Below are 16,358 nucleotides of genomic sequence, written 5' to 3' on the forward strand. Positions count from 1 at the left end.
AAACTCCCGCTGCTCACATTTTCCTCCTGCCTTTTGAGCAAGTGTACGGTTTGGAGTTTCGTGCCCCCGCCGGCCTGGTGCTTTTTCGCCAGCACCCCAAAATTTGGGGGAGGCTGGAGAAAGAGAGGGGACCGCGAGTGGAGAAGGGGACAAAGTTTCACAGCTCTTCGGGCTGCCTGGGAAGCTGCCGCCCCTCTCCCTGCAATTCCTTGCCTTTTTCTGGACGGAAAGATCCCGGAGAGGCTTTCTCACCGGGAGAAAAAAAATATTCCAATTAAATTAATAAGAATAATGTAGTCAAAATCTCCTGCAGGAGGAAATAATCTGGGGTTTGAGTCCGCCACAAAGCATTTCCTCGTTAAACCATTATATCCTGCTAATTGAAGGGGTGTAATTCAGCGTCCTGCAGCAGCGCGCGGGGAAAAGGGGGGCCGGGGGCTCCGCGGGCGCACAACCGGGGGGCACCGCGGAGCGACGCCCCCGCCTGCGCTCCCCGCGCAGCCCCGTCCCGCCGCGAACGGAGGACGCAAAAGTTGCGCCGAGCGCCGCGGGGCCCGATCCGCGGGCGGGAGGGTGGCGGCGGGGACACGCGACACACGCGGGACAAGTTTGCGGGTGTCCGTGCGGGGGGACACACGCACGGTCCCCCGGCCGGGGCGGCCTCCGCGGGTGCGGAGGGCGCTCTGCGCGGGGGCGGCCGCACCGCGCCGCACCGCGGGAGCGAGCCCAGGTGCGGGGGACGGTCCCGCTCTCCGCGCCCGGGGCGCTGGGGGGGCGCGGAGCCGGCGGGGCCGCTCCCGCGGAGCCCCGGGCGCGGTGCCGCGGGGTGCGGGCCGCGCCGTGCCCGGGGCGGGGAGCGGCGCAGCGGCTCCAGCGCTGCCCCGCGGCCGCGGTGCGGGGCGGTGCGAGGCGCTCCGGCGCGGGCGGCGGCATCGGCGGCATCGATCGCGGATGACCAAGCACGGCGGGGCCGTGCGGGTCGTCCCGCAGCACCGCGCCCGCGCGGCCCCCCCCGTTAATTAAAGCATTAATAAGTAGGCGCCATTAGCCATGTGCCGACACAAATGGCCGTGCGGGAAGGGGGTGGAGGGGGGGGGGATGCGAGCGAAAGGCAACAAAGTTAGTTTCGGCGAGCGGCGGTGGTGCCCCTTCCCCGGCGCGCACGGCCGCGCACCCCCGCAGCGCCGGCCCCACCGCGCCCCGGCGGCCGCTTACCTGGGTGAGACAGAGCGGAGAATACATGACTGCTGCGGGGGGCTGCGGTTTGGAGGTGTGCGTGTGCGGGGAGAGAGGGAGAGAGAGAGGGGGAGAGAGACAGAGGGAGAGGGAGAGAGAGGAGGGGAAAAAAGAGAGAGAGAGAGGAGAGGAGGGGGAGCCCCGAGCCTGCTTCTTGCTTTCACATTTCCAACTCTGCCAAACTGCAGCCAGCGCGGAGCCGCTCCATGAGCTGAACTTTAACCCCGCCTCGACTTTCCCGCACTACGCGCTCGGCATGCCTGCCCCGCGCGCCGTTAAAGGCATAGCGCTCGCTGCGCGCCCCTCCGCCGCCCCCGCTCCGCGCCCCTCCGCTCCGCTCCGCGCCCCTCCGCTCTGCGCCGCGCACCGCCCGCCCCGCGCCCCGCGCCGCCCGCCCGCGGGGGCGGGGAGGGGCGGGGAGGGGGCTGCGGCGCCGCCGCCTCCCTCCGCCCCGCCGCCCCGCAGCGCGGCCAGCCGCGGAGCCGAGAGGCGAGCAGGGCTCGGCTCAAAGTTTTCCTCTTTTTACGGAGGGGGGGGTGGGGGGGAGATGTGTATTTTTCTATCATAATTGGTATTTATTTATTTATTTGTTTATTTATTTATTTTGCTTTTCCCGGGGGCTGCGGCTCCGCTCGGCCCTTGACCGTGGAGGGATGGGGCTGGGGCGGGGGGGGCTGGGGGAAGCGGCGTTGCCTTCCACAACTTTCCCCATCCCCTTTGGCACTTGTCATTTTAAATCAAGCGCTTTAGAATCAAGGGTGCTTATTCCACTTTAAAAAAAAAAAAAATACAAATTTTCTTCTAAAAAATAGCAACACATAAATTCATCGGCACATCTCACTCCCCCCTCTTTCTTACTTATGAAATCTAAAAGTGAAGCGCTTAAAATTAAAAATACCCCCGCGCCTCCTGACACTTCTGGAGCGCATTGTCTTGGCACCGGCAACGTTTGGGTTTGGGGTTTGGATGCTCTCCAGCCCGCTCCTGGGGACTCGGAGGGTGTCCCGGGTGGTGTGTCCCCCCCCTTTCCGCTTGGGAATAGCGTTTTCCACTGATGCCGGAGGCAGTTTAGGTGACCCCCGCGTCCCTGCGCGTAGTCACAGGCTTTTTGTTTAGCGGAGCGGGGAGGGGGACGGCGACACACGCAGGGAAAAAAATCCCATCTATAGGGAAAAGGAGGAAAAATCCCCTCCCGCAGCTTCTTTCGGAGGTGGAGGGGAGTGGGTTGTGTCCCCCACTCGTCCGTGCCGCACGGCTCCCAGCCTTTTGCGGTTTCCAGCATTATCTTTTAAGTAACTTTTGGCGCCCTTCGGGAGACTTTTGGCCGCGGGACGGCTGGTTGCGCCCTCTAGGCAGGGGCCACGGTCAAGTGCAGCCCCTCCGCAGCCGCGGACACCCCCCCTCCCCAAAAATAAATACGAGTAGAGCGAAAGCACCTTCCCCCACCCCAGAATATTTGAGCGCTAAACGGGTGGGCGCGCAAGTTATCCTCATTTTTCCCAACTCAGCGTTTTGCAAAGCACGCTTTAACAAAATAAATAATTTTTTGAACGTGGGATATTTTTATAAATAAAAAAGTGGTTTTTTTCTTCACTTTCTTCTTCTCCCCTCCCCCCCCCCCTTTTTTTTTTTTTGGGTGCTAAATCCGGAGGTTTCCGTGGCTCCGGCCCCACCAGCGGCCCCGTCCCCGCGGGGCGCCGCCAACTTCGGCGGAGAAGGCAAAAAAAAAAAAAAAAAAAAAAAAGGAAAAAAAAAAAAGAGGAGGGAAAAAAAAAAAAAAGGAGAAAAAATAAAAAGAGGAGAAAAAAAAAAAAAGGAGAATAAAAACCGAGGGGAAAAAAAAAGGCGCGCCCCTCCCCCCGGGGGAGTTCAAACGTCGCAACACCCACTCCCACCGCTGATTGGGCAGCTCTCGGTGACGTCACAAGGCCCCGCCCCGCCCATTGGTCCCCGCCGCGGTCCGTCACAGCCCGCGCCCGGGCGCGTTTCTTTGTGCGCGGCCGCGGGCGCTCCAGACGGCGCGCACGGAGCCGGCGCGCACGTACGGGCGGGGAGGGGGGAAAGCGGGGGAATCTGTCAAGCTCAGCGGTTTTCTCAAATCCCTGACCAAAAAAAAAAAAAAAAGGAAAAAAGATTTAGAAAAAAAAAAAGGCAGCTGCGGCACAGCCCTGCGCGCCCGCGCTCCCTCCGCGCCCAGACCCCGCGCAGACAATAGCGAATTCCCTCTGCGAAAGCGTGGGAATCGGGTTAAAAATACAAAAACAGGAGTTTAAGCGGCGCCGCGTCCCACGGGCAGGGATAACAGGGATAACACAGATAACAGCGCAAGAGAAACTTTGCGGGCTCTGGCGGCTGGCGGCACTTTCTTCTTTTTTTTTTTTTTTTTTTCTCTTCGCAATTTTTTATATTTTTATGGCTAAAATCGACTCGCAGCCGTTGGGAACCGGAAGGGAAAACCCGCCGCAGCCAACCGCCGCCGGCTCTTAGGTGGGATGTGTTGGGATTTTTTTCTTCCCGTGGGTTTTGGGCTGATCTGGGGGTTTTGGTGGCTGCGGCGCGGGGCGAGCCGGGGTCGGGGCGGGCGCGCCCGGGCGCTGCCGCCGCCTCTCCATGCTCTGCCGGGTGGGCTCCCAGTGCCCGGGACTTTGCAGAAGTTACGAGCGATTCGGCAGCCTCCCGCCCACCTCCCTCCTCCTCTTCTCCTCCACCTCCTCCTCCTCCCCCCACCGCCCCCGCGTATTTCCGCAATCGCCGCGATTCGCACAGGAGACCCGCACCGGGGGGCGGCGGGGCTCACGGACATCCCCCGCTTTCCCCCGCACACCCCCGGCCGGGCGGGCGGCTCCGCAGTGTCCCGCCCCCGCCGAGCCCCTTCCCAGCCGCGGGGGTCCTGCACGGGAGGGTGGCGGGGGAGCGGTGCGAGCGCCACTGGCACGGGTAACCCTCCAGTCTTGCATGGATAACCCACCCCCCATCCTGCATGGATAACCCCCATCCTGCACGGGTAACCCTCCAGTCCTGCATGGATAACCCACCCCCCATCCTGCATGGATAACCCCCATCCTGCACGGGTAACCCTCCAATCCTGCATGGATAACCCCCCCCATCCTGCATGGATAACCCCCATCCTGCATGGGTAACCCCCCCATCCTGCATGAATAACCCCCCTATCCTGGCATGGATAACCAGCCCCCTCGCACTGTAAATCCCCCTCCTGAACGGGGAACCCCCTTCCCTTTCCGCACGGAGACCCCCCCCGCTTCCCATGCGCACCCCCCGGCACGGGCAGCTCTCCCCGGCGTGGAGAACTCTGCCCCTTGCACCAGCAGAGCTCCTTTGCAGCGTGAGCAAAGTTACCTGGCGCTGGCAAACCCCCCATCCTTCTTTTCACGTCCGCCTTTGCACCCCACGTGCTTTGCAAACCCCCCCAGGCTTTGCTCCCCCCGGTGCGGGGAAGGTGCGGGTCCCCCCCGGCCGGACAAGCCCCCGGTCGTCCCCGCAGCGCTGCCGTGCCTGGCAGCGATGCAGCAGCCGAGCTGCAAAGTCTCCAACTTACACGGCACCCCTAAAATAGTCCTGATTTCATCCCTGAAAGGATTTCCTGGCTTTGTGTGTCTTAACTAGCCTTGGCCATTTTTGTAGAATAACCCCATTATTCACAGCTCTGAGGGTACAATCTGCTAAAGTCACTTAATAAAAAATAAATAAAAAAAGCCCCAAAAAAAAAAAACTAAGCAAAAAAAAAAAAAAAAAAAACACAGAGGAGAAAGAAAAACCTTCAAAGGGCGTGAGAAATAAAGGCAAACAAACAATTGTCTGTGGCTCTCAGCTCCCCTTGATCGTGGATACCCGCTTCATTAACAGGAGAAGCATTATATGCTTAAAACTGGAAGCTTCAAGATGCGTGATAATACTGCAAAATTAATTTGGGGTGGGAGACCAAGTAGATCTGAAGGTTAATTGCTATCTTTTGACAACAAAGTAAGACTTCAACTCACACAACTCATAAGGAGTGGTGTGGTTACCCCTCTGAATTTACTGCTTTTAATCGACTTGAGCAGGTATTTAAAGACACAGAGGTTGCAGCCGCAGCGCACTGAGTACAGAGATTAAAAAAAAAAAAAAAAAAAAAAAAAAAAAAAAAAAGAAAAAAAAGTAAGAAAGTAAAAACCCCTGAGATAGTGATTTTCAGTTTGCAGTTTGGGAGCCCCAGACCCGCGCTGGTGGCAGTGCGGCTCCGTGCGCGGCGGCGCGTTTGAACCTCCCGGCAGCGGCTCTGCTTTCCTGGTTACCTCCTGGTGACCCCTCGCAAGGAGCCTGCCTGCTCCCAGCGGTCTGGAGACCACAGGTTGGAAACCACTGGTTTTGCATAAACTTGTGTTATTCGGCGCAGGCTTAGGTCGCGAGGGCTCCTCTTAGCAAATTGTCGAAGGATGATGTGCACTGCATAAATTAAAACATCATGTCCCCTTGCCATGTGAAAGCATTATTAAAAGAAGCATAATAAGGGATTTCCACCATGTTATCAAGCGTACAAAGAGAACTCCGAATGGGAGGGATGGCTGTCATCGGGGTAGAACAAGCTGGGATTTTGGAGAGGCTTGAGAAGCGCTTTGAATAGCCCGTCAGTTGGACAGGGATCAGCGCTGACAATAGCCGGGCTATATGTGGTATGGCCTGTTAACATACAGCAGCAATCATTAAAGGCCTGAGGCAGACAACAGGGTTCTCCTGAGCTCTGAGTGATGTTGGTGGCTTTGGGAGAGCCACTCTGGCTGCCGTGGGAGCAGCTTCACCCCGCTAAGAGCCAGAAGCTCCCTGAAATCTCCAATCCTGACCCTTTTCCAGCAAGACCTTAGAGCCATAGACGGCTTACTCACATCCCCAAAAGACCCAAGTGCCAGTGTGGGGGATGGAAATCAATGTCCAGATGTTTCTCTGTTGTCCCACAACCTACTATGGAACTATCTACAAATGCCAGTAGAAATGCCACAGAGAAACAGTAGTTTAGTGCTATGCCCAACCTTGTCCCGCCATCCTCCATGAAATCAGCAATATTCTAAAGCTACCAAAAATGAGAGTATTCTGTAAGACTCTCTCCGGGGAAGAGATTACTTTTTGATTCCACAGGTGTACAAAGAACTGGGTATAACAGGGCTTTCCTCCTTAGTTTAAAGGCTCCAGATCCTGAAATAGAGTTCCCCATAGCAGGACTGTTGGAACTCGATAGTATCTGAGGTATCTTCCAAACCAAGCCATTCTATGATTCTACAATAAACACCATGGTTTTGTGAATTCTGTGTCATCCTAAAACAGGAGGGCAGAACTTTCATCTTCCAGGCTCCAAATTTCGGGGGGTAGCTTAAATAAGCAGAGTAGGATGTTTGATGGAAATTCTCACCTTACGCCACTAATGCATCCACACATGTGAATAATACTGTGTTTCCATGCAATATTTTCTGTCCGTCGCCATGATTCCCAGCAGTATGAAAGCATACATGTTAGACTATGCAATTTAAAATCTATGATCCTAAGTGTCAAAGGAAATTAAGCTGTGATCCAATGACCAAGATCCTGAAAATAAAAATTAGTTATCAGATGTAAGGCATTTAAACTCTAACAATCACATCAATTTGGGAGTCTGTAGGTATATCTAATTCCTCAAATAAAGTTAGGAGAACAGAGGGGTAAAACAGATTCTCACATTATTCATAAATGTTAGGAGGATGATGAAGAAGCACTGCGGTCCCTATCTGGCAGATGAAAACTGCTACACCATTTGGGGTCTAGGCCGTGGGTGCATCGCCAAAGCCACATCCATGTGGGGAATTAAAGCAGCTGTGCTAATGGCAAGTGGGAGCAAGTACACTAAAAATTGGTCAATCTTTGTGTGAAAAGACCTGCTTTGAGCGTGAGCTCCTGGTGGCATCGCCGCCTGGCACGGCCGTGCGTGGGGCGCTGGCTGCGGAGCCCGGCGCGGCGCAGAAACGCCTGCAGAGTTATAGTGCATTTCCACAGGGTCTCGAGTCTATTGCGAAATGCACTGCAGAGGAAATAACTCCCCAGCAGAAGTGTGCAGGCTGCAGAAAGGAAGCAACAGAACGGACAGAGGCTGGAGAGGCAGTGTTTCCCCTTTTGTTTTGCCGTAGATCTTCTTATGGGGAGCAAAATAAGTGGTAGCATTTTTAAGGTAAAAACCCCTTTGCAAGCAGGGTTTATTTGAAGAAACGAAATATAGCTTGAAGTGAAAGTTCCCTGTGAAAGTGAGTGGAGTTTAATAAGCTCGCTGTGGTTTACGAGTGGGCTTAAGCAGTGCCCGCTGGGCCAGGCCACACCGTGGGCCAGCAGGAACTTAAAACTCCCTTCTTACTCCCCTCTTATGTTGGTGCCTCCATCCAGCTGGATAAATCCCCTGTTCACAGCCAGGAAAGATGCAAATATGTACAGTTATCCTCAGCTATATTTTATTTGTACACAGTCCCGCAGTGTTATCACTGCTGGAAGCTGAGGGACACCTCACAATGGTACGAAATCATTTTCCAGCGATACGGAGTGATTACACTATGCAGAACTGATACTGCTGGTGTCCTAAATCCAATGTTTTATCAAGCAGTTGGGCATAAACACTTTGCTCCTAATCTTGCACACCTCAATGAAAATTTCACTTGATAAAGTTTGCGCAAGAGTGGTATAAACATGGTGTGGCAAATATTGTTTATATACCCATCCACACCCATCCACACACTATTTATTTTAGTATATTGTATATCCATGTATTGTCATATTTATTTATGCAATCTATTTCTCAAAAGGAAAGTAAGTGTTTTGTCCCTGCTTTTACATGAGAGCGTTTTATATTCAGGGTTTGCTCAGAATATAAAGGCTGAGATTCAATACAGGGTGTGAAAAATGAACCTGAGGAATTGCTGACTAGACTTTGTAAAGTTTCAGATAGCACAAACAGTTACAAGACAAAGAAAAGTTATGTCCAAGAGAAAACAGGAATATTAATACTAATATTAAACATCAACCTATGCTGCTTAGAAGCAGTGGTGGTCTTTTCACCCTCATTAACATGCATTCCCTGCTGCCCTTTGCTGCAGGCTTTTCTCTGGAGTCTGTAACTTTCACAATGAGATGGGCATTATTTCCCCAAATAAATAAATAAATAAATCCAAAGCAGCAATCTAATTCACTGCTAAGTAATTTTTTCTCATTTCTTATCTATGCTAAAGTTTTAGGAAGAAAAAAATAATAAAATATGAGTGGCCTATTCAGACACAAACTCAGACAACTTTGTGCCTACGTTAGAGACAGGCTGGTTATAAGGGCACAGTAACAGGTGCAGGTTTACTACTGTTTTTCTAGCACAAAATTTATCTGCAATTCTCTTCTGCAGTTATTTTTTATAAAATAGTTTTAGCCCTGCTAACCCAGACAGCACACGAGATCTGATCACTTTCCTCACAGGTACAGAACAGGGAAGTTTTCCATCACAAGTTTTCCTAACTCTTTCTCTTTTCTACTATTAAAAATACTTCTTTCAGTCCTAAATTATGTATTCTTTAAAAGGTGGTGTATTCTTCATAGGACGGACAGACACTGACACAAGATAGTTTAGAACCCCCCAATGATAGCCCATAAACTTCAAACTAAATGAAATTATAGGGAATTGAAAGTAATACTCTTTCTCTGAGATTAGTAACTTTTTACTTCTCTACTTCCTCTAATTTTATGGACAACTTCATAATGTGCAAGGATTGAGCCATAAAAGATGTGCCGTAACTCACATGCAAAAGTTGGTTGTAACAACTCAAAAACCTGCACGAGACCCAATGCTTCTGCCTAAAAAATTTTGTAAAAAAAACCACCGAGTGAAGTGCACCCAGTCCCTTTTGCTTGCTCTGCCTTTTCCCAGAGCCCATGGCTCCTTTGGAGTAGTGAAGGAAATGTGTTAGTTTCAGCACCTGAATTTTTTTTTTTTTTTTTTTTTTGAAGTCTTTATTACTGTAATTCACTGACCTGCCGCATTGTAAGCCCTGGCAATATAGATCCCTGCACTGGGCACCCTGTGCTGGTACTGGATCTCTCTGGAGAAGCTGCTTTGTTGGTTTGCTTTTTTTACAGAAAGGGAGTTTTTCTTTAAAAAAAGGGAAAAAAGGAAGTGTAATCCGTGTGGGCTGCCTGTCACAATCACTGCTTTCCTCTCCTAACAGCAGGGAGAAGGTGAGAGCATCCTCTGCTCACCCGACTGTTGTGTTAACTTCTATACTGGGCTGGGAAGATTTCCATAGGGTAACCCCCGGAACAAGCAGGCGTGATGCACAGGTGGCCCTTACAAAGGGATACGCTCAGCTATGGTTTTATTTGGATTCCTGGAAAAGCACATAAATCACAACACCGCCCCACGTACGTATGCCCGACCCCTTCCTTAACTTTTTGCATGAAAATGTTTTTTCTGAGCCTATAGAGCAGGTGTACGTACGGTCGTGAAGCTCGTGGGCAAAGACACACTGACTGCATTATTTCTCCCTCAGAAAACTGAAAACCCGAGCCAGGAGATCCCCCAGCCCAGCTGCCCCCTCCTCCAGGAGGAAATAAGCATTTCCTTAAAAATATTCTTTTTTTTTTTTTTAATCCTCTTCAGATTCAGATTGTCACTAAATATAGAAACTCTTGTAGCCACACAAACCGTGCATCGCCCTACAGCTGCTCATTTGCAATTTGTTCCTGCACTTAAAAATCTCTTAATGCTACAAATAAACTTTGGGAAAGTTACATCCCAATAAACAATGAGGTGTTGTTTAAAATTACATGTGCTACTGTATTATTAGGTCTCTACCGACACTACAATTATCTTTTGAAGCTGGCAATAATGCATTAGCTGTTCAGTCAGACGCAGAAATAGACTGGTGGATAAGCCCTCTGCCATTTTTATGAATGGAAAATATTTTAAAAGATTGTTTCCACTTTCTTCTTTGTCCTCTCCCCCGAAAGGAGCCCCCGCGCCGGCACTCTTTCCCCACGTCACTTTAATATTCATCTATTTTATCCATACATTGCGATACATGATTAACTGCCTCCCCCCTACCACACACACATCGCCCCAAACAATACAGATACTTATTGGATTAACTACTCAGTCCTCGCTGGAAGGAAAGCGGTATCCGTGAGCTCTCGCTTTTATTTGCACGTACAGTTGTAGATCTGTGGTATGACACAAAAATAAATAATAATAATAAAAAGAAGAAAAAAAAATGAAAAAGTGGATAATTCCTACGCGGGAGCGCAGTGTCCGCCGCAGCATCCGCCAGCTCCGCGGCACCATTTTTAGTCGCCGAGGGAGTTCGCAGCGCGGCGGATCCTGCCCGGTTTTGCCCGATTTCTGCCCGGTTTTGCCCGATTTCTGCCCGGTTTTGCCCGATTTCTGCCCGGTTTTGCCCGAGCAGCCGCTGCCCGGCGTGGGCGCCCGTGATGGGCGTCGCAGCTCCCCGAGCTCCGGGCCCCCCTCGGGCACAGCCCTGGCACCGCATCGGGGCTGGGGGCAGAGAAAACAGAGGTGCGGGGCGGAAAGAATTCAAGCGAAGCCTTTAAAGTTCGCTGTTTGATTTTGCTCTGCCTCTGGATTATTTGGAGGAAAGGGGTGGGGGTAGGGGGGAATAAATAAATAAATCTCGCAACCTGCCAGCTCTGCCTTCCCAACGCTCGCCAAGTCACTGGTAGCCATTTTCATCTAAGGTACAGGAGGAGGAAAGAAAAAGGAAAAAGAAAGCCGAAAAATCTTTAAGAAAAAAGGACCCGCAAAAAAAAAAAAAAGGAGCCAAGACAGGAAAACCCCGCGGAGCAGCGCAGACCGGGGCCGCTGCAGCCGCTCCGCACCCGCGCAATCCCCGCCGCTCGCTCCGCCGGCCGCGGGCTGCCCAGTTATTTTTCCTGTATTCCTGTATTCCTGTATTTCCCCCCTTTTATTTTTTTTCTTTTTCCCCCACACCCTTTTTTTTTTCTTTCCTTTTTTTTTTTTCCCTCTCTATTTTTTTTTTTCTTTCCTTTCCTTTCCCCCTCTCTTTTGCCGCAGTCTCCGTCCGGCGCTGGGCGAGTCCCGGCAACCCGCGCCGGCGAGGAGCTGATTTATCGCTGCTCCAGCCCCGGCTCGCAATTCTGTCACTCTAAATCACGCACATACGGAGAGCGGGAAGATTTTGGCCAGCACCCCACCTTCCCCCCCACCCCCCCCAAAAAAAAAAAAAAATTAAAAATTCAAAAATATAAACAACGAAAATAAAAAGGTGAGGAGGGGGGGAGAAATCCAGGGAAGAGCCGGCGCCCCCCGACCCCCGCTGCAAAATAAAGTCTCAATAGAAGTGGCGGGGCGGCGCGGAGGGCGGGAGGGATGGAGGGAGGGGGGCACCTGGCAGCCGCCGCGCCCGCCCCCGCCGCTCCCCGCGGCGCCTCCCGGGCCCGGCTCCGCGGCGGGGCTTGCGGGGGGACCCCCGGGCTCTCCCGCCCAGCGCGGTCCTGCCTGCCAGCGCTGCAAGCCGCCTGTACATGTGCGTATCCACATATATCCCTATCCCATATGGATGTGGCTGTGGGAGGGTTACAGCTCCCGGGGCTGGAGCTGCAGCATCCGCCCCGGCGGCAGTGGGATGCAAATCCCCGGGCAGCCTCAGGCTCTCCCAGATCTCCGGGCAGCCTCCAGATCTCCCAGCCCTGCTCTGTGCCAGCTGGGTGCAGTGACCGTGGTACCCCGGTGTCCCAGCACTGCTCCCACTGCCCATGAATCAAATCCATAAAGCCAAGGATCCTCTGGTCCTGTGAAATTAGGGTATTATGGCTTGGGACCGCAGCTTGGCCTCCCCCCACCATCTCTGTTAGGCCCTGCAGTGGTTTTGCCTGTTATTCCCATCACCTCCTTTAACAGTAAAGAAAAAAGAAAAAGAAAAAAGAAAAACCCCTATGAAAAGTGTTGGTGGTATCACTATAATTCAGGGGTTGACACAATCCCTGGGAATTTTGTCCCAGTGCGGGGTCCCCTTGGCCGTGCCCAGGGTCAGGGCAGGGTTTCAGGGGAGAGAAGTTGCAGGAATGCCTGAATCCAATCAGCTGCACTGGCAAGTCCCTGAGACTTGCAGTGCTGAGTGAGGGAGGAGTCACTCCTGAGAGCAGGACGTCGCATGCTGCTGGAGATGCTTACACGGCTAATAAAATCCGGGATAAGCCCCCCAGCAATAATGCAGCACGCAGGGCAGGAGCCTGAAACTGCTCTCTGCCACTGCACTGCAGCATCAAACTCCGACTTACACGCAGCCCTCCTCGTTAAATTCAAGAAATATCTCCAGATTTTCAGTATTGCTGAGCTCCAAACTTTGGTGCAAGTGACTTCTGCTCTGCTTGGCAAAGGGAACCTGTGGACCAGCCTTCTGCATGTGCAACACAGAGAGAACACTGAATCTCCATGGAAAATCCTTCCCTGTGGTTTAGAAAATCAGAAAGCCAGGGAGAAATGTATAGAGCAGAGGAAAACACTGGACACCTGAGTGGAAGGAGGGAGTGACCATGGCCAGCTGCAGTCCATGTCCAGTGGAGACTCCAGGGAAGCTGCCTTTTCCTCCTCACAGCACTGCTGCTGTTCCCAATGCTTTTGAGACACCAGGAATGTCTCCTGGTGTTTCAAAACAGGGAAAGGACCAGAGCTGGTGTTCCTAGTGCCCTCTGGCCAAGGGACTGCAAAGGAAGCAGCATCCATACATCTCCTTTTGCAGAGGGGCTCTTTGTTCCTGCCAGGACCCCCCTTCTTCAGCTCATCCCTTGGGATGGTTTTATGACATCTTGGAGAAGGCAGGCAAGGGAGGGGGTGGGGTACCCCTCCCAGGTGCCCATCACACAGGTACCCCAGCACTCAGGTCCTGCTGGTGCACAGGTACCCCAGCACTCAGACACAGGGGTCTCAGCACAACACTGCACCTTCTCATGGGTACCCCAGCACACAGCACCCCAATATACTGCCACACCTGCCCACAGGTACCCTGCCACACAGGTACCCAGCACAAGGTAGCCTGGTACTCTGACACACCAGGACACAACTCTGCACACCAGAACACAACACATGGGATACCCTAAAACACAGACCCTGGAACTCAGCTACCCCATCAGCCCTCTGCCATGCCACATGCCCTGAGTGACATTGGTATGGGCTCACTGGGGTCTTTGCTGTTCCCTGGAGCAGGTAAGGTTGGTACAATTTCCCCTTAATCCCAAACATCATGAGCCTTACACCAAAGGCAATGCCAAAGGCTTTTAAAAATTCCTAGTTAACTTGATTTAAAAAGTGTGACTGTAGGAAATAATGAAGGTTGCTTCCCCCTGTTGCCACAAATTTGTATTCAACCCACGGACGACAGCAGCGGGGCTGCGGCGTCGCTGGATTTCTTCGGAAAAGTTACCAGAGGCCTGCGAGACAGCTGGAATTCATATTAGAATATTTTTAACGTGCTCTTACAAATACTTTGGCATACGCCTATTCCACTCCTTTTAATGATGTTGACTTCATTTCCTTTAATACGGGGCAAAAAAAAAAAAAAAAAAAAAAAAAAAAAAAAAAAAAAGGCTGCACCAACAAGACTTAATTAAATTAATAAGAGGGAACAATAATAAATAATCCCAGTTGTGTTCCCGGACGGTTGCAAAATACAGATTGGAGGGTCGGGATGGTAACACCCAACAACTTCCCCAGAGGAGTTACTGAGATGGGCGCATCCCTGCGCCCCCACTCTCCTCGTTGCTGCCCCTTCCCGTGTGCGATGTGGTGACAGAGGGGTCTCGGGGGGGTGTTCCCGTTCTCGGGAATGGGGGGTGTTCCCGTTCTCGGGAATGGAAGGCTGTTCCCGTTCTCGGGAATGGGGGGCTGTTCCCGTTCTCGGGAATGGGGGGTGTTCCCGTGCCTGGGAATGGGGGGGTGTTCCCGTTCTCGGGAATGGGGGGTGTTCCCGTTCTCGGGAATGGGGGGTGTTCCCGTTCTCGGGAATGGGGGGCTGTTCCCGTTCTCGGGAATGGGGGGTGTTCCCGTTCCCGGGAATGGGAGGCTGTTCCCGTTCTCGGGAATGGGGGGTGTTCCCGTTCCCGGGAATGGGGGGCTGTTCCCGTGCCCGCGCACCTGGGGGTGTGCGCGCACCTGTCCGCGCGCCCCCGCCGCTGCGCGCCCCCGCGCGGGCCCCGCGGCGCCCCCTGGAGGCGGCCGCGCGCTCCCGGCGCCGCCCCCCCCGCGCCTCAGCGGCGCAGCGCCCCCTCCCGGCGGGAAGCGCGCGGGAGCCTGAGGGGGCCGCGGGGACGGGGCGGCCCTTGAGGCCGAAACCAACAAAAATACGGCAAAACCGGGGAAAACGCAGCCGGGTTAGCGCCTCCGAGCGCTCTCGCCCTGCTTTGCCAAGGTTACCGCCAGCCACAGTGCGTGTGGCTGATGTCAGCGGAGTCAAGCTTTCTATGTCCCCCCCCACCTGCGTGTGGGACTGGCCGGTGGGGTGTCCCCCACTCCTTCCTCTGTAATTCCAGCGAGGTTTGGGAGGACAGGAGAGGATGCTGGTGTTACATTTCCCACCTTTCCCGCAGCCCAGGCCATCCCTGGCACCCTCAGTGGCCGCTGTGTGCGGCAGATCCCGGTCCCCAGCGGGTCAGAGAGGAATCCTGGTGTCCTGCAATCGGCGCTGAGATCCTTCCCATTATTTAGTTATTTATCCAAAGGGTGCTTTGTCATGCAGCCAAGAGATCTCCCCTGGGAGAAAGGTGTGCTCAGAAAAACGGAAGATGGGCAGGTGGCTTCAGCCTGGGGGAACATTAATACACCAGGACAGCTCTGGCTGATGGATGTGTGCCGCCTTCTCCTGCTAATTCACACCAGCTGTTGGCATGACCTGTCTTGCCAATGGTCCTGAAGGTGCTTTGTCCCCTTTTCCACTCCTGACCAGCCCAGTAAGGGCAGGTCTGGTCACTTAATACTAATGCCTGTAAGGCTTTCAGGACATAAAAGTATTTATTGTCTGTTCAGCGTTAGTATTTTCAAGGTTTAGCTCTAAAGTGCTGCAGACTCCTGAATAATTGCCTGTGAGCTTATGTCTATCACCTTTCTGTCTTCAGCCTCAGCGAAGCAATCCCTGTGCGCTGGGACTGTTGCCTTGAAGGACATTCCCTGTTACCTCCCTGAATGACACTCATGTACATACGAGAGGAGAAAATATTTCCCATTAGAGGTATAGATGCACATATATACCACAGCATTTCTGTAACCGAAGCAGAAATGTTAACATTGATTTTAAAGTAAAACTCTGCACAGGATTTGTGATATTTTCCTTGGGCTTTCTGCAATTGACTTCCAGAACCTCAGGAGAAAACTCCAAACTTTAGGGATTTTAACCTGACAGAGAACTTTCCAGTGTGCTCCACAGAAATGTTTCTTGGCTGCTTCTGTGGCTGCCTCTCTTGCTGGTGTTCACTGAGACAAAATACACATTTTTTACCCGAGGAGCCCATTTTTTTTTACCCAAGAAATAAAAGATGACACTAGAGGGCGGCCTGTTAATGTAATTCAATAATGAAGTTGCAGCGACTGCACGTGGAGACGCAGCACTGTCCCCTGCTTGGAGCCAGGGCTGTGCCTGGAAGCAGGTCTGGGAACGCTGCCTCCTCCTGCTCTGAGGTAACCAGCACTGCCCCAAGACACGGGGATATCCTGAGTGGAACACCAGAACCCAAAACAATGACTGTTCCCAAGAAGTGTGATTTTCCAGCAGACCCACGTGAGTGCGTTGTCTGATGAGTTCAACACTCAGGCCTGCTCAGAGAAGGATGTGGCAGGAGCTATCCTGTCCATTCTCCCGTGACAAACCCATGTCCTGCTGCAAACCACGGCCCCAGCTTTGGCAGGTAAAGGGCGGTGATGCAGTTGTAGCTGCCTGCACTGCAGTTCTGTGAGCATAGTCCCTGTAGGCAGCTCACTCTCAGGCTCTGCACAGCCTTTCCATGACTGAGGAGGTCTCCTACCATTCCACAGACGGGTTTCCTTGTGTCAAATGAGGTTAATAGCTGCGTGCGATTTAATTAATTAAAGGCTGTGAATATTTTTAGAACAC

General features: G+C 52.7%; 1 protein-coding gene across 19 annotated transcripts in view; it reads right to left on the bottom strand.

The window, feature by feature from the left end:
* Positions 1 to 16,358, bottom strand: part of NFIA (nuclear factor I A) — a 349,636-nt gene that overhangs the window by 247,189 nt on the left and 86,089 nt on the right. For 5 of the 19 annotated variants that reach the window (XM_021542600.3, XM_021542592.3, XM_021542578.3 and 2 more), the window contains exon 1: positions 1,216 to 1,584. The exons of 11 other annotated variants lie outside the window; for them this stretch is intronic. In XM_021542600.3, the coding sequence (XP_021398275.1) occupies positions 1,216 to 1,242 (27 nt within the window). In that variant the 5' untranslated portion in view covers positions 1,243 to 1,584. Of the gene's footprint in view, positions 1 to 1,215; positions 1,586 to 16,358 lie in introns of those variants that run through there. 3 more of the 19 variants (XM_031505571.2, XM_031505572.2, XM_077785321.1) reach the window with 1 other exon arrangement.

This window comes from Lonchura striata, chromosome 9 (genome assembly GCF_046129695.1).
Source record: "Lonchura striata isolate bLonStr1 chromosome 9, bLonStr1.mat, whole genome shotgun sequence".
Classification (NCBI taxonomy): domain Eukaryota; kingdom Metazoa; phylum Chordata; class Aves; order Passeriformes; family Estrildidae; genus Lonchura; species Lonchura striata.